Source organism: Anolis sagrei, chromosome 3, assembly GCF_037176765.1.
Source record: "Anolis sagrei isolate rAnoSag1 chromosome 3, rAnoSag1.mat, whole genome shotgun sequence".
Taxonomy (NCBI): domain Eukaryota; kingdom Metazoa; phylum Chordata; class Lepidosauria; order Squamata; family Dactyloidae; genus Anolis; species Anolis sagrei.
The window spans coordinates 172,454,742-172,482,266 of NC_090023.1; the positions used below are offsets into that span (position 1 = coordinate 172,454,742).

The window sequence follows — 27,525 nt, forward strand, 5'->3', positions numbered from 1 at the left end:
CCCCTCTGGCTTCCTTTACCAGCCAGGATGGGCAGGGGTCTAGGATGCATGTGGTTGGCCTCGCCTCCCCAAGAATCCTGTCGACATCCTCGAGTTGAACAGATTGAAACGAATCCATCAAAATTGGACAAGCAGGTGCTCGTGTTACATCCTCAGAGACTGCCGTTAATATAGCGTCAAAGCCCGAACGGATCAAAGCGTTCTCAACCTTCCTAATGCCGCGACCCCTTAATATAGTTCCTCATGTTGTGGTGACCCCCAAGCATAACATTATTTTTGTTACTACTTTCATAACTGTAATTTTGCTACTGTTATGAATTCGAATGTAAATATCTGATATTTTCATTCCCTGGACAATATTTGGTACAAATACCTGATGGGGATTGATTTTGATGGGGATTGATTTTGTCATTTGGGAATTGTAGTTGCTGGGATTTATAGTTACCCTACAATCAAAGAGCATTTTGAACTCCACCAATGATGGAATTGAATGAAACTTGGCACACAGAACTCCCATAACCAACCAAAATACTGAAAGGGTTTGGTGAGCATTGACCTTGAGTTTTGGAGTTGTAGTTCACCTACATCCAGAGAGCATTGTGGACTCAAGCAAGGATTAATCTGGACCAAATTGGGCACAAATATTCAATCTGCCCAAATGTGACTAGTGGTGAAGTTTGGAGAAAACAGACCTTGACATTTGGGAGTTGTGCTTGCTGGGATGTATAGTTCACCTACAATCAAAGAGCATTCTGAACCCCACCAATGATAGAATTGGGCCAAACTTCCCACATGGAACCCCCATGTCCAACAGAAAATGCAGTATTTTTCTGATGGTCTTTGGTGACCCCTTTGACACCCCCTCACGACCCTTAAAGGGGTCCGGACCCCCAGGTTGAGAAATTCTGAACTAGACCATTGCTTCTTAAACTGTGGGTCCTGAGCCCAAATGGGTTCCCCTTGGCTCAATTATGGGGTCACGAAAAATTTGACAGCACTAAAATGTTTCTGAACATCACCTAGTGTCCTAGTGGCTGTCTTAAACATTTATACAAATCTGTTAGTAACAATGCGCAGTGTTTCCAGTGAATTCTGCAGAAAATGCTGTATCTGTCCTTCATAAAAGGGAAAATCAGCCTGTTTAGCAAGCCTTGCAAATGCGGATTTATTAACAGTATATGATTGATTTTATACCTATTTAATATACTTATATATCTGAGGTGTAAAAATTCATTTGGTGGAAAAGGAATTCTTAGACATTGAAATAGCAATGATATTGCTCAATTTTTAGTCTGGGATGTAGGAGACTTAAAGCACCATAAATTAGCTGCAATAATATTAAGTGTAAAACACTACTGTGAGGTTTTGCAAGAAAACTGCTTAAGTTGGTGCATGGTGTCCAGTTGTGGCTTTCTATGGCATATTTAAATAGTAGTAACTATTCTACAGTATTGTACCTATTACAATGTAAATTTGAGATTTTCTCATTGCCTTTGGAGGAAACTAAATTATCTAATTTCTAATTCTTCTAACAGCATTGTCAAGTCCTCTCTTCCTGCAAAAGGATTGTACAAAAGGTCCTGAGGTATGGTGTCGAAACGTGCAAACTGCATCTCATTGCAATGCAATTAAACATTGTCGACAGACTGTCTGGAACAAGCCCACAGTGGTAAGTTGAATTGACCAAAACATGGATGTGAGGAGCTAGAATTTAAACCAAGCTCGGTTTCTATGGTAGAAGTGCATACTCTGTAATTCAGGGGTTCTCAAACTAAGGCCTGGGGGCCGGATATGGCCCTCCAAGGTCATTTACCCGGCCCTCGCTCAGGGTCAATCTAAGTCTGAAATGACTTGAAAGCACACAACAACAATCCTATCTCATCAAGCAAAAGCAGGCCCATACTTCCCATTGATGTACTAAGTTTATTTGTTCTTCATTTTAATTAGTGTATTGTTTTAAAGTGTTTTCCCATCGTGATCCCTGTGAATCGCACATATGGTAGTTTCTGCGCCTGAGCAGACAGCTTCGGATCAAAACTACAATATGTGCGAATTCACAGGTGATCACTCGGGAAACTACGGTTACAGGTAAGCAACCTATATTTTTTGAACTACAGATAAGATGTGCAGTGTGCATAGGAATTCATTCATTTTTTTTCAAAGTATAATCTGGCCTTCCTACAGTTTGAGGGACTGTGATCTGGCCCTCTGTTTAAAATGTTTGAGGACCCCTGCTGTAATTCATACTTCTGAACAATATTTAGGGACAATTTTAGGAAGTATTTAGGAACACTTTTTATTCTTAAAACATTTAATCAATTTGTTTTAAAAGACATTTTAAAATTACTTGCTTTAGAAGTTTATATAAAGCTATCAGATGATTTTGCTTAAGTACGATCTCCAGGATAATAGTAATTATTATTATTATTATTATTATTATTATTAATAATAATCTTTATTTAATACCCCGCCACCATCTCCCCAATGGAGACTCGGGGCGGCTTACATGAGGCCAAGCCTAACAGCATATTACAATAAAGTAAAACCAAAACACAGTAACAACACAGGAAAATACATACAACATATGAGTACAAAGATGATAAAGCAAAATAATACACAGTAAAAAAAATAACATAACATAACAATGAGCAAGATAAAAACTAAGATACTAAAAATACTAAAATCAGGATGAGATAGGGATGGAGCAGATTGTTTGTTCTCTTAATTCTAATTATGTCTTCCCTTTGTGAAATAACCAAGAATTGCGAAAGTTCCAAATGTAACCTAAGATTAAAAGTTGGAACTAGTTTAAGGTTTGTTCTTGCAACAAGAACAACCTCTATTAAGGTTCCCAAGGGTGAATCTATACTAACAATACCAAGGTTGATCCAGTGTGGTGTATGCTGGAGCTCTGTGTAGCATTTGGCTGTCACAGAGCTGATCAAGGCCTGAGCTGACGTAAGTTGACATTATAGATATGACACTTGTCTACTGACTTCTTCAGACCTCTTGAGTCTTCATCATACATCCTGTAAACTTCCAATAGTGCTGTTTCTTCTGTACAACATGACAGGACATGTAGCTTATTACAGTTAACTGTGATGCCCCTTTCAGGGGGAGATCAACACTACCATATGATTAGGAAGTAAAATTCTTGTAATTTTTTGAAATTAAAAATGTCCTTTCTTCTCAGAAAAGCATCCCTTGTGATTTGTGTAAAGAAATCGTAGCTGTAGCTGGAAAAGTCTTGAAAGACAATGCCACTGAGGTAAGAGGGTGATCTTCTGGAAGTTGCCTATATTTAGTCAAGTCTGACTGAAAGCTTGTAAGACAATAAGCACAAGGTTTATCATTGCGTGTGGATATGTTCACTTTTAAGCAAAATTTAGTATGAATGTGCAAAGTATGAGTTTCTAAAGTAGAAGCATCTTAGTCGAGATCTGTAAATAGTTTGTTAAAGTAAACATTTCCATACTTATCCATGGTGTAGTAGAGTCTTGCTTCTGTATATATTTAATTGTTTTAATATGCAATATAATATATATTCAGACATACACACAAATCCTACTTTAGTGAGGCTATATCAAATTTTATTTGCAAATTTTCCTTGGTGACAAATTCTTCTAGCTTTCCTTGCCAATTTTTCATCACCTTGCTCTGATGGAAATGTATTGTTCAGGTGCAAAAAATACATTTGTGTGATTTAAAGGTGGACATTGTTTCTGATAAGGAGAATTTAAAAGTTCTTAATTACTGAAATGTAATGTGATCCTTGGCCTAATTGTTGAATCATTTCTATGTGCCAGTTGCTGTTTGCCTTTAGTAAGTAATATTTCAAAGCATTTTTAAGAGGAAATTTTTGAAATCTTTGCCATTTATTCAGGCGCTGGGGGGGGGGGGGGAGCTGGAGCTGTTGAATTTGAAGATCTTTTTCAGGGCTGGTTTCATTTTTTTGTTTTTGTGATAAATAGAAGTATGTGAAATTTTGAGATGGATCTACTCTTGTATATAAATTACAAATTAGATGTAATTGTATCTGGTAATTTCTGTCTTTATAGAATCAAAGTATTCAGCATTATTATGCTTAGTGATATGGGGGATTATACAATGTTACATAAGTTTTTGAAATTCCTCTGCAGTACCTTGTGGAAAAATTAAGAGATGTCCAGAATTTTTCTTAAGAAATAGAACTGTATTGCTTCGCAACTTTGATTACTTTTTCTTTTTTCAAAAGGATAGCCATGCTAATTTGTTTCAATATAAAAAGGAGAGGGGGAATCTAGTAGCAGTTTTAAGATTTAACATATTTTAGCATGAACTGTTCTGGACTTAAGTCCACTTCAGAAGCAGACAAAACCATTAGTTGCATCTAAAGAAGTTAATTTGAAATCCATGGAAGTTCATGCTAAAACAAATCAGTCTTAAAAGTACCACTTGATCTCACCCCCACTTTTTAGGAATAATTAAGGCTTTCTTCTCCAAATAGAAAAATAGACAGATCTATTAAATCCATAACTGTTTATTCCTTAACCCTCTCTGTATCTTCTGTCATAGAATGACATCTATGCCTACTTGACTAAGGCCTGTGAATTCATTCCTGATCCAGGCCTTGTATCTCAGTGCAAGGAAATGGTGGAAGCTTACTTGCCAAACATTCTGGATATGCTCAAGGAGGAGCTGGTACGTAGCATTTCATAATACTGTATCCATGAATTTTTTTATAACACTATGTAACAACATTTGGGGGGAAAACTGTTCCTGATTTGAAAGTGTTATTTCCTGTTTAATTGTGTGCTACTTACTTTGAAGGCAGTTGTTATACTCCAGGAACTTCTTTTTTGAGAGGGGGGGGGGGGGGAAGCTGCCGCAAACTATGTTAAATTAGTTGAGAATCTCTAAGATAATTTATTGTAAAATTATAGCAATATGTGCTGTGGGATGTCCTGCAGAAACATTTTTTTTGCAATTTAATACACTTTTCCCATTTTTTTAAATGATAGAAGCAATTAGGAAATTGTATTTGTAACCCAGGTACAAAAATTTTGTTACATAGTGTAACCAGAGTAAATCGGAAAAGCCAAACTTTCTTGCAAGTTGTTTTTATTTGCTTAATCTAATTTTCAGAGCTCTTGGATTCTGGCCTCTAAATTATGTTTTAATAGCAAGTGCTAGAGGGACCAAGGTGGTTGGTTCTGGAAATAGTAGTTGTGGGGAAGAGAAAATTGTGCAGCTATCTAGTTCACAGTTGTGAATTTTGGAAAATCTGACACATTTGGTCTAATTGATGTTTCCTCTACCGCTGAATGAAAAGGTATGAGCGCTTTATTGTCTCTTAATCTTTAGGATAATCCTGAAGTTGTATGCAGTTCACTGACATTGTGTCAGTCTCTTCAGAAGCACTTGGCCGAAATAAAACTGCAGAAACAGCTTCAGACTAACAAGATCCCTGAACTAGACTTCTCTGAACTGGCGTCTCCTTTCATGGCTAATGTGCCACTTCTCCTTTACCCCCAGGACAAACCTAAGCCAAAATCTCAGGTGAGATTGTAGCATCTTAATTGCATTGAAGTTGTACAATAAAGGTAAATGTTCACAGAATACTCTTCACAGAATATTGTTTTTAGGAGTTAAAATACATTCCTATAAAATGATAGGATTATTTAGTCAAATCACTGCTGAAAACAGCTGCTAGGTGTCTTAGACTCTTCAAAACCACTCTAATTTATTAGCCCATTGCTGTCTTTAGAAGCAATGCAATGCACACTGTGTTTGGACATTTATTGTTGTATAATCTTTCACTATTATGTTTATTTATACCCTGTTTTTTTCTTCACAAGGAAACTCAAAGCAGCATACATTCAAAGCATTTCAGTACAATTTAAAATCTACAAATATTTAATCATTTAAACAGAATTTAATATCATGGCTATTAAAAATTCAGCTAAAGTCAGTAAATACATAGGTAAAAGGTAAAGGTGTTCCCCTGATTTTAAGTCTAGTCATGCCTGACTGGGGGGTGGTGCTCATTTCCATTTCTAAGCCAAAGAGCCAGCATTGCCCGTAGACACCTCCAAGATCATGTGGTCGACATGACTGTGGAGCACCATTAACTTCCCACCGAAGCAGTATCAATTGATCTATTCATATTTGCATGCTTTTGAACTGCTTGGTTGGCAGAAGCTGGGGCTAACACCAGGAGCTCACCCCACTCTCCTGATTCAAACCAGCAACCTTTTGGTCATCAAGTTCAGCAGTTCAGCGATTTAACCCACTGCTCCACCAGGGGCTCCCAATAAATACATATGCAAACTAAATCAACATATGCTACACATGTTCTATCTGGAGATCATCCTGCAGTGAGAAGGAGGTTGGGCTTGATGCCCCATGAGTTCCCTTGACTGGGATTATGTGTTATGATTCTGTATTACTAAAAAGCCTTAGATACTCTGTGTTTTTAATCTAAGTAGTGCAAAATGGAAAAAAAAAGTATTAGTCTAAACTGTATAAGTTATTCAAATTAAGAAGGGAGTGGGAATTCTAGAGAGTAGAATAACTAAATATAATTGAGATAATTCTAAAAAGAAGAAAGTTGCTTGAGTGGATTCAGACCAAGGATGCATACACGCACATTGGTTGCATGATTATTTCTGACTCAGGCAGAAATTAATGACATTACTTTGGTTCACAGAAATTACCCATTATATGGGAAGGGCAGGGGACTCCTATTACTATGTTTCTTTAGTGGCCTTGATGGCGCAGTGGGTAAAACCCCTGTGCCGGCAGGATTGAAGACCGACAGGTTGCAGGGTCAAATCCGGGGAGAGGCGGATGAGCTCCCTTTATCAGCTCCAGCTCCTCATGCAGGGACATGAGAGAAGCCTCTCACAAGGATGATAAAAACATCAAATCATCTGTGCCCCCTGGGCAACGTCCTTGCAGACGGCCAATTCTCTCACACCAGTTTCTCAAGTTGCTCCTGACACGACAAAAAAAAAAAAAGTGGCCTTGATATCAATCTTTTGGTTTGGCTGTATAAAAGGAGAGGTTTCTGAGTGCAAAATAGGGGGTTTGTGTGGCCTGTAGGACACCCCTGACTAGCCTGATGTTGTAGGGCATCAGGTATTTAAAATGATTTTCTTTAAAAGGAATGAGATACCCTTATACAGCAGGAGAAAGCCTTTAACTGAATCTAGCTTGAGGAAAGGCAGCATATTGCTCTTTAGTTGTCTTAGACAACAGTTTTCATTATCCTCATGGGCTGGGATTATGTGTGTTGTAATTCAGGACTTCTAGGAGGTACCCAAAACGCCAACACCTGCCTTGGAAATCCAGGAAAAAGTATTCAGTTGCTGCATTGCAGGTTTTTTGGGCTGTATGACCATTTTCTAGAAGCATTCTCTCCTGACATTTCGCCTGCATCTAAGGCAGGTATTCTCAGAGGTGAGGATGCCTGCTTCTAGAACATGACCATATAGCCCGAAAAACCTACAACAACCTAGTGATTCCGGCCATGAAAGCCTTCAACAATACATTCAGTTGCTAATTGAAAAATACAAAGGTTTGTTTGTGTTTTCGAATACAAAGGTGTGCATCACCTATGTATCATACAAGATGCATTTAATCTGCAATCAAGGAAATTAAATGAAAAAACATGCTGCAGTTGATATCTTCGGATGTTAGGTTTGTGTTGATCAAGCAATTTTCAGACATTCTCCTTTTATTTCCTTTTATTTCTGATTAATAGAGGTTGGTTAAATTCCTGGTACTTCACAAATATAAATTGATGTAGAACCTTTGTAGCTTTAACTGTCTTTGGGATAGCAAAGTGTTAAACTGATAGCGGTTCAACTGAACTAAATGAAGGAGGAGGGAGTAAGGACAATTCAGTGCCAAAATCATGCTGAAAAATGAAAACTGCTTTGGAGTATAATAAAATAAAAAAAAATCTCAACCATATAGTATTTTGTGAGGTTGCTTTAGATTAAATTTACATATTTTTATGTCAAGCATCAGTTCAGCATGGTGATGTGCTTTTTGGAGGTCTCTTGCAGTTTTTTTTAAATATTGCCTTGTTTGGGTATGCCAACTGTTTCGGAGTACACTAAATGCACCAGATTCCGTCCAGACTTTTGCAGCTAGGCAGCATCAGCCCCAATTAGTATTTATTTGTTTACTTCATTTTTACCCTGCCATTCTCACCCCTCACGAAACTCAAGGCGGTTTACAAGTTCTGGCAAAATTCAATGCCACATGGACATAACAATAAAACCGAACCCATCAAATTATAAAGCAGTTAAACATTGATAATAGTTGGATGGGAGATTGCCAGCAAATACCAGGTGGTGCCGGCTATATCTCAGAAGAAGGAACTGGCAAAATCACCTCTCAGTATTTCTTGCATGAAAAGCCCTATGAAATTCGTGAAGTTTTGAAAAGTTGATAGGCAACTTGAAGGCCACATATACACAACTTTTGGACAGAGACCACTAGTGCAATAGTAAAGGGTGCAGCAGCATAACTTCCTTTTTTCAAAACTTAATAAAACACATTGTATCAGATTTTTTTTCATAATGTAGGCGCATACCTAAAGTTTTGTTTTATGTAGTTTTGAAGATCAAATTAGGTAGGTGACGTCCCCCATTCTCCATACACTGAGTAAACCAATTTGTGGCGTTTGTCATGACTCTTGCCAGCATAGCAGGTGTTATGTTGGCAATTTCTTCCTGGATGTTGGTCTTCAAATCTTGTGGGGTCCTTGGACGGTTCACATTAACACATTTCAAAAAAACCCTATAGAAAAAAATCACAAGGGGCCAAATCTGGAGAGCGGGCCGCCCACTCCAAATCCCCCCTAATAGAGATGAGGCGCTCTGGGAAGTGTTCCCTCAAAACAGCCACCGATGCTCTTGAAGTGTGTGTAGTTGCACTGTCTTGTTGGAACCAAATGTCCCCTAAATCCAACCCATCTAGCCGTGGGGAAAAAAATTCCTGTAACATGTTTACTGTCACTGGGTCTTCATTTTCCTCAAAGAACCTGGGACCAATAATTCCAGCTGAGGAAATTGCACACCACACTGTGATTTTAGGTGAATGCAAAGGCTTTTGATGCAATTCTCAAGGATTGTTGTCAGCCCAGTAGCGCATGTTTTGTTTGTTGACGAATCCACACAAATGAAAATGGGCTTCATCACTAAAAAAAACAAGAGCGTCCTCAGAAACGACTTCGAGAAGAACCTCATACGTGTTCCTCCGAGAATTGAAGTCACGTTCTGAAAGTTCCTGCACAATCACCATCTTGTGAGGATGGAAATGAAGATCATCATGAAGAATTCTCCTCACAGAACGATCGGAACGTCCAAGGGCAGACGCATGTTTGCGCACAGAACGCCGTGGTGATTGCAACATTGAAGCTCTCACTGCCTCAATGTTCTCAGGTGATCTAATGGGCCAAGGGACTCCAGTTCTTCATCTTGTCACACTTGCAGTTTGTCTGAATGTATGTCTCAATTGATTGCCGGTCCGGGACAGGGGCCAATGCTGCTAAATTAAAGCAATTCCGAAAGGCACACTGGGTTGCGATCACAGAACATCCGCTCAAAAAGTAGGCCTCAATGGCAAAAGCACGCTCCTCACTATTCCAACGCATGATGGCGACTGAACTGTATCAGGACAAAACTTTATACTCCTGACTTTCGAATGAGACCACTAGCGCTCTGCTACGTCTTCAACCGACTGAATGGCGTGCATTTTAAAAAAGGAAGTTATGCTGCCGCACCCTGTATAAGAGGGAAAGTGGTATTGATCAGAATGTCATTTCACTTGCATCATGGTATAAATGAGTCATGTGCTGTGAATAATTTTTATCAGAAGTCTTTTATCAGATGACTTGCTACTGGGCAGTACTTTATGAAACATTAGCATTTTTCTTCAGTATCATTCTACTAATATAGACAGTTAAAAATATAGAATAAAGATGATTTTTGCTTGCTTTTCTTCCTTGCAGGGAGGTGGGGATGTATGCAAAGACTGTGTTCAGTTAATAACTGACATCCAGGAAGCTGTGAAAAGCAATGCAACATTTGTGAATTCTCTGATTGAACATGCCGTGGAGGAGTGTGACCGCTTGGGCCCAGCTTTTGTAGATACGGTAATTGAACAGATTGTATTGCTATCTTTATCATTGGAAATGTATGGTATGCTAATATATTTGTGAAGCCTGAGAGCTTCAATACTGAGTCTAGTGTAAGAATATTAATGACCTTGGACAGTCACTGTGTCTGAACACAAACATGTTTTTAGAAGAGCTTTCTGTGACTTGAAAATAGGAAATGGAACTGTGTATGAATTTTGACTACTGGATGAAATAGTGGGTTTATGAATTCAGATTGCAAAAGTGGGCACTTGACTACTGAGAATAGTAAAGAGTTCCATGGCTTAAATGATGAGATAGTATGGATAGAGTGTGATATGCTTGGTATCTTGGCACATCTCAAATCCTTTTCCTTTCTTTAATAGTGCAAGTCCTACGTCTCCCAGTATTCAGATTTGGCTATCCAGATGATGATGCACATGGTAAGATGGATATTAATTATCATTCAGTATTATTATTATGATAAGCAACTTCCGATTTAAGATCTGTGCCACCAGAAATCATTTAAGAAGTATCCTAAATTGAAATAAAGGAAAGCTGACAATATTTCTAAAAAGGTTTAATGGAATTCTTAAGATTGCAAAACTCAACTTAAGTTTATTGTACCAGAATACTTGACTTTTAAAGGTTCATTTGAGGTGCATACCCAACCACTGATCAATAATTCTGTCTGAATCAAGGTTTAGGTAACCAAAGTTGGGTTTCCATCTGGTGACAAGAATAAATTTTACTCCTTATGCCAGCTATACCATAAATTAATAGTATTGGGACCTCTATCCTTATCTACACTAGCATTTAGAAATGAATAAATACATCCTCAGTTTGAATTAAAACAAATGAATCTGTCTGAGCCTACACACAGCTTAGTGCTTGTGACAATCCTGTGTGCCATGCAGTTGCTTGATTGTTTTCCTTGTTAACTGTTTTGTTTTCCTTTCTCTCCATTCTGTCAACAGCAGGAGCAGGTATGTGAGATGCTTGCTTGTGGTGGTGCACTGCTTCCCCCAGCCCCCCAAAACCCTGAAAGGCTGTAGATTAATCCCTTTCTAATTTAGTTGGTAGATATTGTGTGACTCAGTTCAGCTTTGACAGATTCAAGGAACATTTACTAGCTTTGAAAAGGATTATTTTAAATGCCACTTGAGCTTTTATCTTAATTGATATGTATCAATATTTCCAACCCATTTTGGCAATTTCTGATTCTGAAATTCAATTGATTAAAATTAATTTACAGAAGGCCATGTGGAACCTGTATACCCTACATTATAGTTTAACATAGTGAGGAAGGTTTTTGGCATGCCCCAAATATGACACAAAGCTGTTGGATTCTTGAAGACCTTGCGCCTGTCATGGTTTTTAGTTGGCAATAAATGTTGCATGTGTTGAGTGCTGGCTCTAGTAGTGACTGTGACTATAATATTTCCCATTAACAGAGAACATATGAGGTGGGGTGGAATGGGGAAAGGAAAGCTTTTTTCTTTTCTAACTTCAGAGTGTGCTAAACATCTTTTGGGCATATTTGCTGTTGCATGAGGATTTCATGAGGAACTGCTTTAAAATGCTGAAGTGATATGCCTTACATGAATTGCAGTGGCTTGCTACACAAAGAAAAATGCATGTTGTATACTGATGTGAAATAATAATGAAAGAAAATAATGAGTCTTTCTAGCGACAGAAGGAAGGAAGGGCTGGACATCCATCTTCTTTGGATGTCTGGAAACAGCCATAATGTTCTGCTGTTCTTTCATTTTAAAAGTTTAGATGGGGAAAATGATTTCTTACAGCATTTGTCATGAAAACGGCAGTAACATTTTGTAAATTCATGCTTTTATAGCTGCTCAATGCTGTGGACATATCTGCTACTTAGTTCGGACATCTATATAAATAAAAATGTAATGTTCATTTGTGGGATTAACATAACAAAAACCATTGGACGAATTGGCACCAAATTTAGACACATGACACCTACTATCTCAAGGAGAGATCATCACTCAAAGAAAATTGATTTTATCATTTGGGAGTTGTAGTTGCTGGGATTTATAGTTCACCTAAAATAAAAGAGCTTTCTGAACTCAACCAATGATGGAATTGAACCAAACTTGGCACACAGAACTCCCCTGACCAACAGAAAATACTGGAAGGGTTTGGTGGGCATTGTCCTTGAGTTTGGGAGTTGTAGTTCACCTACATCACCTTGGACTCAAACAATGATGGATCTGGACCAAACTTGGCACGAATATTCCATATGCCCAAATATGAACACAGCTGGAGTTGGGGGGAAATAGACCTTAACATTTGGGAATTGTAGTTACCGGGATTTATAGTTCACCTACAATTCAGAGAGCATTCTGAATCCTACCACCGACAGAATTGGGGCAAACTTCCTCGATGACCAACAGAAAATACTTAAGACCATCCAGTCCAACTCCCTTCACCAGGGCAAGAAAACATAATCAAAGCCCTCCTGACAAAGAGCCATCCAGTCATAGATATAGATAGATAGATATGATTCAGACACAGAGAGATATAGTATCATAGATTTGAAAGGGACTCCTAAAGAAGGACAATTATATGTTGCATATCTCAGAGTAGGCAAACAATCTCCACATCAACAATGACAAAAAACAAGAAATACTGTTTATCCACAAGCATAAAGAAATTATATATATTGGAAACCAACACTTTCTCATTACTTTATTTTCTAGATCACTAGACTGGGCCACAGCAACGTGTGGCAAGGGACAGCTAGTGATAAATAAATCATGACTCACTGTGATCCGTGAATTTTCATGCTTTCCTTTCACATGCTTTCTTCTGGTCATCCTGTAAAGGAAGCTTTCACTGCAGTTTTAAATTAATTACAGGTCCTCATTTTGTTTGAATCTGACAAAAAGAATAGTTAATCTTAACAGTGTATTATTCAGCAAGCCTGTTCTAAGCTGTGAATTATGGAGGTAGCTTATTCAACATAGCATAGCCCTTAATTGGATCTTACTTCTGGATCATGATACAAAAATCCACACAGCCAAAAACTAAAGAATAAGAATCAATCATGTGGGGTGCTAAGGGAGGAAAAAGCACAGAGGGTCAAAGTCTGCAGCAGCTAATTTCTATAATGACATGGTCTGTTATAATTTCAGAAAACTAGCACACAACTATCTATTGTGTAATAGATAGCTTGGCTTGAGCAAGAAAAAAAATAGGATCTATGTGTTTATTATTGGGAAAATCTTGGAAAGTATGTACAAATGTTTAGAGTCTCCATCACAATTTCTAGCAATTTTGTACTGGATAAGGCAGACACCAGACTATCTAGAATGGTTGTTTTCAACCTTTGGGTCCCCAGGTGCTTTAGCCTACAACTCCCAGAAATCCCAGCCAGTTTGCCAACTGTTAGGATTTCTGGGAGTTGAAGGCAAAACATCTGGGGACCTATAGGTTGAGAACCACTGATCTAGACCCATTCTGTTTGAAATGGCAGGGTACTTTTATAGTATTTGCAAAATTGAGTGAATCAAAGGCCATTACTTTACTGTGCATTAAAGATATTGCCTTTAAATGAACACTTTCAGAGTGTTTATTGCTGAACAAAATCTAATGAATGTATATAAATGTTTCCTGCAGTTAGTAAGTACAGCTACAAAGGAAATGGGAATTGTTAGGATAGGCAGTGAAGTACCTTAAGAACATTTAGGGATTGAAAGTAAAATCATTAAGTGTGATAAGCATATTTTAAAAAAAAATCTCTAGTAGGTAAGGAAGTTCAGCTGAACTGAATAATGGTCTGTATAATGGTGCCACATGTTTTCATTTTCAGATCATAAAATGTCTCCAAATTATTAAACCACAATATTTGTTTGGCATAGATGGAGCTTTTAATTTATTGTTCAGTTGTAAATGTAAGCTGAGGATTGCTCTTGAAGCTTTTAATGTGAAATTGAGAATATGGTCTGAAGAGAAAGCAGTTTTTGTAATGTTCCTTTATGCTGACCGTGGGTGACCCTGACCAATAGCAACCATGTCAAGAGGGGTTTGTTTTGGCAAGGATGCTTGGCATCAGGGAAAGTTTGCCATTTCCTCCCTCTACTAGAATGGTTTTATGTTCCATCTGTAATAGAGCATGGTATGGAAGGGGGGGGGGGGCTTCAAAACAAGGAAACGTCTGTATTTTGTAACTATTTAGTTTGCTAGAACAGTAAATACTTTTTTTATGATAACAACCAGAACATTTCTGTCTACATTGCTGTGCACTATTGTTCTAAAATATACTGTATAATTTATGGTGGAAAAATCTCATGATGCTGGAACCTATTCTTAAGTGTTTAGGTATATTATAGAGAAGAACCAACAGAATTAATTGATTACTTGGGGAAACTCAAACTGAAAATATAAATAGCATTGCTTGAACTGTCTTGCAGTAATTTGGTTCTTTTCAAATATATGAAAGTAGAAGGTATATATGTCCCTCCTACAGTTGTCAAGAAATAATGTGTATTATTGTTCTGTATGTCTCCAGCAACCACAGGATATTTGCCAGATGATTGGATTCTGTTCTTCTGTGAAATCTGTGCCTCTCCAAACTCTGGTGCCCGCAAAAGCCATCTCTCCAGCAAAGGTAGAACCAGTTGAGGTAAGGCTTGGTGGGTAGTAGTTTTTTATATCACTGGGTGGTGAGCATTTAAATTATAATAAATTAATAATTTTAATTATGATGCTTTTTTGGGGGTGGGGGGTTAGTAAAGTTTGGGACATTTGGATGAAACCTTTCTAGCCCAGGGGTCCTCAAACTTTTTAAAGAGAGGGCCAAGTCACAGTCTCTCAAACTGTTGGGAGGGCCGGATTATAATTTGAAAAAAAAAAAACATGAATTCCTATGCACACTGCACATATCTTGTTTGTAGTGCAAAAAACACATAAAAACAATACAATAATTAAAATGAAGAACAATTTCAACAAATATAAAATTATTAGTATTTCAATGAGAAGTGTAGGCCTGTTTTTGGCTGATGAGATAGGATTGTTGTTATTGTTGTGTGCTCTCAAGTCGTTTCAGACTTAGGTTGACGCTGAGCAAGGGCCGGGTAAATGACCTGCTAGGGCCGCATCCGGCCCCCGGGCCTTAGTTTGAGGACCCCTGTTCTAGCCCATAATGTGATAAGGGGAAAGGAGTGCATGACATATTTTATCAAAAAATATACATAAGTGACCACTTTTTATATTTGTGAATTAATGCAATATGACTATTATAATTATAATCTATGTTCTACCCTTTTAAAGTAAAAGGACACATTAACCCACTGATGGTAGACTGTGTGGCTTCCATGCAGTAAGATTAGGTGGCATATGGTGGGACAGCCCTGTGACATCAGAGCTTCTGCCACTCTAAATAAAATCTTGGTTTAATGGTCATGTAATCTGACAGTTTCCTATGAAATTGATCACTTCTGTCCTGCTAATATTTGGTCTCAGAGGTTAGTGGGTTATAGACTGTGTTTTCACTGATTGTGCAAACTTTGGCAGATCTTGAAAACAACAGAAAAACTTACTTTTATCAATAAGCAATATGATTGAAATCTTGAAAGTTTAAATAAACGCAGTGTTAAATTAATACATTCTATCAATCCTAATCTGCAGTAGAAGAGTGAAAACACTACTGAAAAGTGGAGTGAGTCTTAAGTAATATTGCATCTTGACTAAGTACTGATAACTCTTTTTGTAAAACATTCTGTATACAGACCAGCCTGAGTCAAAGGGAAACTTTCTCTCTGTGTGAAGCATGCACAATTATGGTGGAAGAAGTGACCAGTCTTCTGGAAAGCAATAAGACAGAGGTCTGTATTCTGTTCTTTCTGAAACAGCTATTAAATGAGGATGCTAAAATTACCTTATAGTTACCCAAATATCCTAAATATAGTTTTCCTTCCAAGAAATGTACCATCTGATATAGTTGCTAGTGAAGAGGTATTGATTTTGCCATAACTTCCCTACAGCTTAAGTGTAATTTATACTAACATGAGGTTTAAGTCCGTTGACTGCTCACATGCCAGATGGGCACACAACAAAACCTTGGAGGCCATTTTATTTATTTACAGTATTGATATTCCTCCCTTCTCACCCCGCAGGGGACTCAGGGAGGATTACAGTGTACACATACATGGCAAACATTCAATGCCAAAGACACAGAACAGATATAGACAAACAGTCAGAGGCTATTTAACTTTTTCTGGCCGCCAGGGGAGCTGTTGCTTTCATCGTCCATCTGCGACACTGATGAAGTACTTTCGCATTCCCTGCATGCTTTTGCTGGAGTGCTTTGCTGGAGTCTTTTTTTATGGCCTCGTAAATTTTGTTAAATTAGCCTCCCCACACATAGGTGCTACCTAATTTTCCTACTTGACAGATGCAACTGTCTTTCGGGTTGCAAAGGTCGGCAACAAGCTACACAATTGGTCGGAAGCGCACTCCGACCCGGGCTGGCTTCGAACTCATGACCTTGTGGTCAGAAGTGATCTTAATGCAGCTGACACTCAGACAGCTGCACTACAGTCTTTCTCAGTGTACACTTATTCTCAGTGTACAGGCCACATTACTGCCATTTCTTGGATTGCAATAAACATTTCTGTCAGAAACTTTTTTTATTTATTAGATATGGGGCTCAACAGTTTTTCAATGCAGAACTTGTGCAAGTGACTTGGGGGGGGGGGGTTGGGAGTGGGGGTAGAATTGGCAACTGTAATTGAAAAAAAAATCTGAAAACAGTTTTCACTGTTTTTGAGATTGTTCTGTATTTTACTGCTAAGTTTCCCAAGAGATTTGTGATAGGAATCCATTAAAACACAGAAATAATAACTTTACATCTTGCTAATTCTCCACATTAGGAAGAAATGGTATATGGGATGGAGAAGGTGTGTTCTGTACTACCTCAACAATTCCGGGATGAGTGCCGGGACTTTGTGGATATCTATGGGAAGTCTCTTATCGACATGCTTTTGGAAGCAACAGACCCAAAAGTTGTATGTGAGAGGTTGGGATGCTGTGGAAGCAAGGTTTTGCCTGCTGGTAAGCACTTGAATAAGTCAGTTCAATGTAGTATGGTCTCCTACATGCTAGTTTATACAGGACTAATTTTTTAATGTTGCATTTTTAGTTCCTTTGGTGGTTGCAGGAAGGCATTCTGAACATAATACTTTTACATTTATGAATTTACAGAAAAGCTTGTTCCAGTGAAGTCACAAGTTGGGGGTCTTTGTGACGTGTGCAAGATGGTTGTAGCTTATGCAGATAAAGAGTTGGCAAAGAATGCTACTGCTGCTGAGATTGAAGCTTTTCTGGAAAGAGTCTGCCACTACTTGCCCGAATCTGTCAGTGATCAGGTACAAGAGTTGATAGAAAATGATAAAAACTGAAATGTAGAATATAGCACGTGCTAAAACATGTGCGAAAGGTGAACTCTGCCTTTACCTCTACTTAATCTTCTGCCTAGTGCTACTCAAGCCTGTCTGTGGATGAGCGGTTTTTGAAGCATGGGTGGTGTTATATGTATAAGATTTCTCTAAGGCCTTGAATATTCTCCTTCTCTGCTATGTAACTGTATTTCTTTGCTCTGTGAAAAGAGGCAGGACATGTTCAAAGGGAGTAAACACAGCAGCTAAACAACATAACTGACTTAGATTTCAGCAAGATACAAGCCTGAGAACTAAAATATACAGCCCAGGAATGTAATATCAAACATTTCCTCCCAATTATTCTTAATCCATAGAGTAGCTGCTTGTATCTAAGCTAGGTGTGTGTGTGTGTATACGCAGTAAAACATGTTAAACTTGTCTCCTCCTTACACTATTTCAGTCACTTTGTATATACAGTCTCATAAGCTATGAAATGATGTTCTAATTCTGAAATTGCTGTTAACATTCACATTCAGTAGAAAAGATAGGTAGGCAGCTTAATAATTTTTGCCTCATTTTTAGTATACCTGCAATTTTTGATGAGTGCCAACTCGCTGAAACTTGTTTGCCTACTGTCACATTAATTGACAATGTGCAAAACTGCCTCTCAGCCTGGGCACAATTCACTGCAAGTGTGGACTTGAAGATTTCTTTTAAGCTGTAGCATTTTACAAGGTCAATTCTCAGAACTTAGGGATACTCATGAAGGCAATACTCAGAAGCTTCTTCCATTGTTCTCATAGCTCTTGTGTCATTTTAGGACAGAATGGAATATAAAATGTTACTATTTGCTTTGACCGTTTGCTTTGATGCACACAAATGATTATATAAAGTGGCATCAAAACTGAGTTAAATAAATGTAGGGTCCTGAAAATCCTACCAAGAAAAGCAATGTTTGCTTATTTTGTCTTATAACGTCCTTTCCACAAAATGTCCATCCCTTATGTGTATGCACAAGACCTATACTTTTAATAGGTCATGTCAGATAGCAGAGGAATAATCTCTCAATCTCCTGTATTTCTAATGCAACTACATAAGCATAATGGTTATGTTTCACATGGTTGCATGGGATTAATGTCTATGCTTCCCCATGTTTTCTGGCGAGGAGATAGATTTCAGCAAAACTTCTGGTGAAAATGTGATTTTTGTGTGCAAAAGGCAGCTAACTACACTATTTCTTGTTGCTAGAATTCACTGGCTTGGTACAAAATTGTTTATATTTGTGCTCGCACATCAGTATGTCAGAAAACGAGTTAGAGCAGGAGTGGTTACCTGAGAGAGCCAACAGTTGTATGTATTTGCGCCCATCTTGCTCTTTGGAGCAAGGCAGGGAGTCATGTGCCAGCACTGCAACCTGTGAGGCTTTTTGTTGCACAAACCCTGACAACAGCAGTGCTGAGTAGGTCTTGTAAATGTTGTCTGTGTGGTCTGTGTAATGTAGGTACAGTCATACAGCATGTGCGTCTTATCTCAGTGACAACATGAAGGCCTGGCCCTGTGACATGGCAAGGATATGTTCCCTGACTTCAGGTTTTGGCCTGAATCAGGGAATGGGATGCTGCAGTGAGCAGTTTCCCTTTGTTCTGGAGGACGGCATTAGGCAGGGACCAGATGAGAAGTTCCAGGAGTCTAAAAGGTTTCTTCTGGAGATTGCTCTAGCACAGTGTTCTCAACCTGTGGGTCCCCAGTTGTTATGACCTACAACTCCCAGAAATCCCAGCCAGTTTACCAGCTGTTAGGATTTCTGGGAGTTGAAGGCCAAAACATTTGGGGACCCACAGGTTGAGAACCACTGCTCTAGCATTACTTTTGATTGGGTTCAGCAAATCTGGGCAGCGGGTATATTAAAGAATTGGAAACAGCAACCTATGTCATCCCTCCTGGATCCTGATACATTAATAATCCCTGGATCTTATCCATGCTTATTTACTTGGAGTAGGTGTTGTCCAAAGGATCTGGGTGGTCAGCAGGTTGCCTACTACTTGCTATAACCTTCCATTGAATTTAATGGGACATGAATGCTTCAGACAGGATGGCATCTACTGCAAAAAATAATTCTAGGTCTGTAATGTGTGTGTTGTATTTCAGTCCTATAATTATCTTTCTCATTATGTCTTCCTTTAAAAAAATCAACAGTGCGTACAGTTTGTGGATCAATATGAGCCAATAGTTGTGCAGCTCTTGGCAGAAATGATGGACCCTGGTTTTGTGTGTAGTGTAAGTACTAAAACTAGAATTACCATTCTTGGATAATACTTTAGTGTTGCTTTCATTATTACACACTCATTTTACTGTCATGTTTTGGCTTTTAAGGTTCTGTAACTGGGAAGTGAAAACTGAAAATTCACCTTAAAATTAAGTTTGGGTTGTCTTGGATTATTTTTTGACATGGTTTTTGTGTTCTAAAACTCTTGCCCTAATAAAATCTTTCAACAAGATTGGAATTATCAAGATATTGTGACTAAATAATACAGATAGTTTTTCTTTGATACTTGTTTTGGTATCAAAGTTACAACCCTCTCAGTTTCATCAAAATGAAGATACCTTTGAACTTAGAGATGTCATGAAATGTATTAAGATCCGGACGTGGAACGTGGCAGGGGTAAACTCCAATGTTGAAATGGTTAATTTTCTTAATAGTTTTGATTTAATAACTTTACAAGAATCATGGGTGGTAGTTTGGGGGAGATCTCAGCTACAGCTGCCGGGCTATGATATTTGGTATAGTAATGCCCAAAAATCAAAAAATAACGAAAGAGCTTTTGGGGGTCTAGGGATCCTGTTAAAAGCAGAACTAAACTGGAAAGGAACCAGACTATATGAGGGAGATGATTTACCACAAGTTCTGGTTGTAAGATTCAGTTACAGGAATAATGCTCTAATATTGATTAATGTGTATATTCCACCTCTCTCATCCCCATACTACAGACCTGAAATTTGGGTGCAGTTAGAATCCATTATTCTGGACATCTCACTCCTCCACCCATGTTGCTGTAATTATTCTCTTTGGGGGACTTTAACGCCAGGCTTGGCTCTTCATCTATGGCCCTTGTGACCTCTATGGGTCTATGCTGCAAGTAGGATCCCCTGTTGGTCTTCCTGTGTCACAAAGACCAATACAGCTGGTGCAAAACTTTCATCATTAACCAGCAAATGCAGTCTGCTAATCCTAAGGGGCAGAGATCCTAACTTCAAATACGCCTTCACATACCATGGCATACACACGAGCAGGGTACTTGTGTGTATGTAGGAAAAGACGATCTCTTCTCACAAATTGAAGTCCTCCCCAGAATAGATAGTGACCATCAACCAGTCAGTATTTATGTCAGTGCCCTATTGGACCTTAGAATTACTAATGAGTCAGATTGTTGGATTATAAGGGAATGTGGGAATCCACATTTTGATCAGAATGAAGCAGTAACTAATGTCCCTTCTCCTGTTACAGAAACTTGGCGTTTGTGAGAAATCGACACAGCACCTTTTGGGATCAGAGTTTTGTGTCCGTGGACCTGGTTATTGGTGTAAAAACATGGACACGGCATTGCAGTGTAATGTAAGTAAATAAGATTTCTTTGTATGTGTGAAGAAGCGCTAATCCCACTGGATGCCACCAAATAAATGTAAAGAACACGTATCAATGCCACCAATAAAATGTAAAGACGTGGTGTTAATCCCACCAAATGGGATCACCAAAAATGTAAGGAAGTTCCGAGACTGCTAAATTAAATTAAACTGCCACCAATACGTTTAGAGACGCTGGTTTATGTCTCTGTTTATCCTTAGTTGTGTTGTGAGGTGACGTTGGTAGTGTGGAATGCACCAAGCATAAAAGCAATGGAGGAGGCAGGTTTGAAATACAAAGAGAACAAGTTTTATTGTTAACAGAACGTAATTGTTGCAGTTTTGAGAATTTGAACTTGGCACAAGGCTTGATGTTACAAAATGGCTGGTTTGAGATACATTCAAGCTTCTGATGTTACAATTCTATAAACTCCTTCTTTAGTGAAGTGCTTTTATTACTTCAGAGTTCCCTATTGTGAATATTCCACACTGTTTGTCCTATACTCGGATCAAACCACTGATCACCAGTCTTTTCTTACTGGCGATCCTTAAAACCCCTTCTGTTAGATTCTTTTAACCTAAGCAATCTAACAAGGTAACACCTTCAGCTCTCTTGCTGAAGAAATATTCACAGATCCTAAGAACTAACTGAATTCTCACAGCTTCACAACCCAGAGCCCTAACTGACTCTGACCCTCTTTCCCGGGTCTCATCCACCGGACTGAATATTAACTGTCGCTTTCAAACCTTTTATTCCTTAAACTCCGCCCACCTCCTCTGAGGCCTTGTTACCATGGCAACCTATCTCTTACAGTTAGGCCATAGCAACTAATGTAAACCCTAAATACAGTTTAAACACAGTACATTAAACACTCTATAATAAACATTTCTCTACAGTATGTATGAACAGTTTTTTCTTTTCTGTAGACCAGCGGTATAGAAGTAATCTATGTGGGACATTTAGGGTTTTCATAACAATTACTGAAGATGAATTGCAGGCATGACATGCAGTCCCATATTGACCCAACTTCTCACTAAGTAATAATAATAATAATAATAATAATAATAATCTTTATTTATACCCCGCCATCATCTCCCCGCTGGGGACTCAGGGCGGTTTACATGAGGCCAAGCCCAAGCAACAACAGAATAAAACCGAAAATGCAAATAATAAACAACAACATCATAATTACATAACACATATGAATACATAACAATATAAAATTACAATAAACACAATCACAATGACAGTGGGCAGGCTACATGTAATGATTAAAAGAAAATTAATTAAAAACTGATTAAAACTCTAGTGAGATAAGGAGAAGCAGGTTATTTGCAGAAGAGGACTCATTAAAATGGCGGTTGTGGAATCAAGCTTTCCTACAAAAAGGGGGGACGTATACTCCAATGAGAGGACGTTGAGGCTAAGCAATAGTGTGAGGTTTTATACCTATTCACCAAAGGCGCAGCGGAAGAGCCAGGTTTTAAGGTTCTTTTTAAAGGTTTCTAGGGTAAGGGCTTTCCTAATCTCTAAGTACCCATCTTTGTTATTTTGTATGCTTGTACTAACACTGAACATTACTGTTACCCCGAATCCCATCTTCTCTAGCCATCAGCTTGTCATAAATTATCATTATTCCACAATAAAATAACTAAAAATATAAAGGACCTCAAGAAAAAATATCTTTATTTTTCTCATGATAGCAGTCAACTTTCATATTAGTGTTTGGTGGGATGTTAATACACAAAAGAACCCCTGCTGTAGATACATCACTGTTTCTGGCATTTGTTTTGCCCTATAAATCTAGGTGCTAACATAAAAGGGCTCCAGTCATTTTGTTTGGGCTGTTTGTAAATGGATGGAGTTCACCGTCTTTTGTCTTTTTTTTCTAGGCTGTTGAACACTGCAAGCATCATGTGTGGAACTAGAAGAAGTTTTTACTTTAGCCGACTTTCATTTTCATTCTTGAAGAAGCAAAAGGCAAGGATTAGGCCAGCAAGAACTCATTCTTGATGTCCCGATCTCCTCACAGCTCCATCATCCCCAATCATATGTTTCTTTTTATGAATTGTTTGGTAGCCATGCTGCTACTCAGGAAGGGATCCACACGTTGTATTTCTGATTTTAGTTTTAGTTCCTTATGGTTCATAAGAATGTGAGAAATCATCAGTGTTGGTCAATTGGTCTGAGTGCCTCTGAGAAATGGGGCTTATCGACAATGTAAGCAAATTAAGGACAGGACTGTTGTGTCTAGATCTTAAATGTAGCTACTAATTTTTAAAGGCGCTCTGACTGGTGATTTAACTTGTTATAATGTGTGTCTGTCAATACTTTTCATTAAAACAGATATTGAAATTATGTCCCCTTGTGAACATTAATTGGTAGCACCCCTTAAATTGGTGTTTTTCCACATCTAGAGAGAAGAAAAAAAATAAGAATTTGACAAATGCAATAGTATCCTTCCTTCTATGGGAATCTTCCTAAGAAGCGGTACAAATATGCCCATGGCAATAGCATAATTAATCCTACAGGCCCCGAGGCTATCATGAAATTGGTTAACATATGGCCACACAAAACTTTTCATTCTCCTCAGTTTGATGGCAAAATTTGATTCAGGACCTACCTGAATGATAGCAAGTCTTATGGGTATCCAATAGCAAGCGGTGGGCACTAAGTCCCATTCTTTTTAAACGACTTGAGTAGCTTTATGGAAGAACAAAAGAGTAGACTTTCATAATTAAAACTGGAAAATCAAATTGGCATGTTCTAGCTGACTTCTGCAAAGTCTATGGCTCTTCCCTTGCTTAGGATGTCACTCATGGTTTCCCATATCTTTTGGGAAGAGTTTCTGTAAAAAAGTAGAAGCTTGGAAAAAGCAAGGTTGATAGTGTGGTTGTTAAACGTCAGACTTCCACAGTTAGGTTTAAGAATAGATGAGGCATTTTGCGGTACCAACAATTAACACCCTGGCAATTCTCATTCTGCAGTTCAACGCTATGAGGTGCCAGAGTCTGCCTTGTTCTATAACCTTAGGCTGTTTTGCATGATTAGGCATGATCCCGGATAGATCTAGGAGCAAAGTTGGATGCTTGGGAAAGCATGTCATCTGGTAGTATAGAGCTTGATACTTGCTTGAGGACAGTTTTGTATGTGTTGGGGGTATTAGCTCTGTGGCTCAGGATGTGTGGAGGCAGTGCCACTGATAAGCACTGCCAGGCTGGAAGGGTGTGCCATTTACTGTCTCCATTAGTGGCTTATTTCAAAGTATTTTCCCCCAGAAGACAAACATAATCTAAAGTTGTAGGTGGTGGATGAAAGCTCTTATCCCCCCACAACTTCTACACGCATAGATGTCTAAACATTTTGTTCAAAAGAATAAAAACAAACAAATGCATGAATGGATTGCTGTATCGGTATGATAAAGCTGGAAAAACAGAATTTTGGAAACATAGTGTACCAAGTAAAGCTAAATGTGAGAGGAGAGAGCTCACTCCAGGGAAAGCAACCCCATGATTAGTGCATATTACAGCCATGGTTTTATGCAGCTTCATTGCGTATATCCTAGATGCATTTGAGGGCATTGACATGATTTTATCAAATTGGTTTTTTAAAAAGTCTGTTACTGGCTCTAAGTAAGCTTTCGCTGCTTGGAAATGAATATATGATACGAAGCAGCTACTATATTTCCTCACCTTGCTGCTGACAGTAACAGTGATGTCTGCTAACTCTTGTGCATTGAGATGGGGTGAATATTCCTGCTTGTTAGCAATGGCCGCTTTCTGTCAAAGTTGTCAGATATTTGATGTTGGACTGTGTAGTACAGTCAGATCTTTCAGATTAGGTGCCATTGTTTGTTTTGGCTATTTAAAATTATATCCTGTACGCAGAGTTCAGTTTCCTGTTTTGAGGAAGTGATTCTACAGTCTTTTGGACAAGGCTTGTAACTGGGATCGTCCAGGGTTGTTTTTTTCTTTTTTTTGTATACTACCATACTAATTGTAGCATTCTCGTTGCATTAAAGCCTCCATCCTTCAGGTATGCACTGGTGAATAAGCAATTACTTTAAACAACCACTCTATTTGATTTTGTGTGTGTGTGTGTTGCACTAAAGCTTCTGTAATTTAACAATAAAGTTGTAACCAAATTTATCAGCTTTGTGTCTTTTCTATAAAAAGAATTGGGAGTAAATGTCGCTCCTTGGTTATAATGCAATCCAAGACTCAAAATAACACGATGGACATTTTACTGCAAAACAGATGTTGCTTGAGGATGTTTCACACTTATGGTAGGCATCCTGTTGGGTTTTCTCCAATTGCAAAGTTATTGGAGAAAAGATACCCATCGCTTCTTGGCCTTTTGGCTAAGATCAAGTGTAGTATTGGAGAAAAGATATTCCATATCTTTTCTCCAATACTAAACTTGTGCGCCACCTGCAACCCTACCTCGTGAAGTCGGACTTGACCACGGTGGTCCACGCCTTAGTTACCTCTAGATTGGACTACTGCAATGCGCTCTACGTGGGGCTTCCCTTGAAGATGGCCCAGAAACTACAACCTGTCCAACGCTTGGCAGCCAGATTAATAATGGGGGCAAATTACAGGGAGCGGACAACCCCCCTGTTTAAGAGGCTTCATTGGCTGCTGTTTATTTTCCAGTCCCAATTCAAGGTACAGGTCATCACCTATAAAGCTCTAAATGGTTTGGAACACGCCTATCTTCGTGACTCTCCCTCCATGAACCTGCCCAATCCCTTCGATCTTCGGGGGAGGCTCTGCTTTTGCCCCTTCTGTATTCTCAGGCCCGCCTGGTGGGAATAAGGGAGAGAACTTTCTCCTCAGTGGCCCCCCGACTTTGGAATACATTTGCCGGTGAGATTAGGCGAGCCCCCACTTTAGAAAGTTTTAAGAAGAATCGCAAAACCTGGCTGTTCTGTTGTGCTTTTGGTGATTAACCATACAACTATACACCTCTGAGGATGCTTGCCATAGATGCGGGCGAAACGTCAGGAGAAATGCCTCTAGAACATGGCCATATAGCCCGAAAAAACCCACAAGAACCAACCTGATATTGTTACTCCTCAACGTTTGTCCTTAGAGTACACCCCCTCCTCTCCTGTATGAAGACCGTTCTCAACCCCACTCTTGAAGAGTTTCTCCCCTCACAAATAAATCTGCTCCATCCCTATCTCACCCTGTGATTTTAGCTTTCGAGTTGCCTCTGGGCTGAGGGGCGGTATACAAGCATAGTTAGTAAATAAATAAAGGAATAAATTCTGTACATGCGGCCCACTCACTGTTACTGTGTTATGAATGATTTTATTTTAATTTTATATTTTTGCTGTATTTTTATGCTTTATGTAATTTATCATGCCATTGTTTGTGTTTTGTTTTCATTTATTGTATTGTTTTGCTTGGCTTGGCCTCATGTAAGTCCCCATTGGGGAGATTTATTTATCGTGTCATCCGCAACCAGAACATTGTATTACATTTCTAACAGAACAAAACAAACAGATAAAAAAACAACACAAATTTTGCAAATTTGGTAGCTGATTAAATGTCCTTTGACCAGTATCTGGCCACTTGGAGTGCCTCTGGTGTTGCCGCAAGAAGGTCCTCCATCGTGCATGTGGCAGGGCTCAGGTTGCATTGCAGCAGGTGGTCAGTGGTTTGCTCTTCTCCACACTCGCATGTCGTGGATTCAACTTTGTAGCCCCGTTTCTTAAGATTGGCTCTGCATCTCATGGTGCCAGAGCGCAGTCTGTTCAGTGCCTTCCAAGTTGCCCAGTCTTCTGTGTGCCCAGGGGGGAGTCTCTCATCTGGTATCACCCACGGATTGAGGTGCTGGGTTTGAGCCTGCCACTTTTGAACTCTCGCTTGCTGAGGTGTTCCAGCGAGTGTCTCTGTAGATCTAATAAAACTATTTCTAGATTTAAGTCATTGACGTGCTGGCTGATAGCCAAACAAGGGATGAGCTGGAGATGTCTCTGCCTTGGTCCTTTCACTATTGGCTGCTACTTCCCGGCGGATGTCAGGTTATATTGGAGAGATGGTGGCAGGGTATAAATAAAGATGATGATGATGATGATAATGATGATGATGATGATTATTATTATTATTATATCTCCCAACATTCCACTATTTAGTTTTCCTGGATAACTTCCAATATTATTAAAAAAGGGGGGTCTTTCATTTCCTCCATGCCTTACATAATTTAACCCATCACCGTCATGACCCCCACAACACTTTTCTGAGATAAGAAAGATCAGCAAAACCTCATTGTGGCTGCCTTTATCTGTACCTTCTCCAATTCTATAATATCTTTTTAAAGATGCAATGATTACACCTGGCTCCCAAAATATACATTAAAAC

The 27,525-nt window shown here is 38.8% G+C and overlaps 1 protein-coding gene and 1 pseudogene across 1 annotated transcript in view; both read left to right on the forward strand.

The window, feature by feature from the left end:
• The window catches only part of PSAP (prosaposin), a 40,268-nt gene extending 14,963 nt beyond the window's left edge, over nucleotides 1-25,305 (forward strand). Inside the window, exons 2-14 of the mRNA XM_067465690.1 lie at nucleotides 1,536-1,669; nucleotides 3,194-3,268; nucleotides 4,555-4,680; nucleotides 5,344-5,538; nucleotides 10,004-10,147; nucleotides 10,516-10,572; nucleotides 14,667-14,780; nucleotides 15,886-15,981; nucleotides 17,029-17,209; nucleotides 17,360-17,523; nucleotides 19,732-19,812; nucleotides 21,041-21,148; nucleotides 23,050-25,305. Coding sequence (XP_067321791.1) covers nucleotides 1,536-1,669; nucleotides 3,194-3,268; nucleotides 4,555-4,680; nucleotides 5,344-5,538; nucleotides 10,004-10,147; nucleotides 10,516-10,572; nucleotides 14,667-14,780; nucleotides 15,886-15,981; nucleotides 17,029-17,209; nucleotides 17,360-17,523; nucleotides 19,732-19,812; nucleotides 21,041-21,148; nucleotides 23,050-23,085 — 1,511 coding nt within the window. The 3' untranslated portion in view covers nucleotides 23,086-25,305. The remainder of the gene's footprint in view (nucleotides 1-1,535; nucleotides 1,670-3,193; nucleotides 3,269-4,554; nucleotides 4,681-5,343; nucleotides 5,539-10,003; nucleotides 10,148-10,515; nucleotides 10,573-14,666; nucleotides 14,781-15,885; nucleotides 15,982-17,028; nucleotides 17,210-17,359; nucleotides 17,524-19,731; nucleotides 19,813-21,040; nucleotides 21,149-23,049) is intronic.
• Nucleotides 25,306-25,497: 192 nt separating this feature from the next.
• LOC132772406 (U2 spliceosomal RNA) lies at nucleotides 25,498-25,580 on the forward strand (annotated as a pseudogene).
• Nucleotides 25,581-27,525: the final 1,945 nt, after the last annotated feature.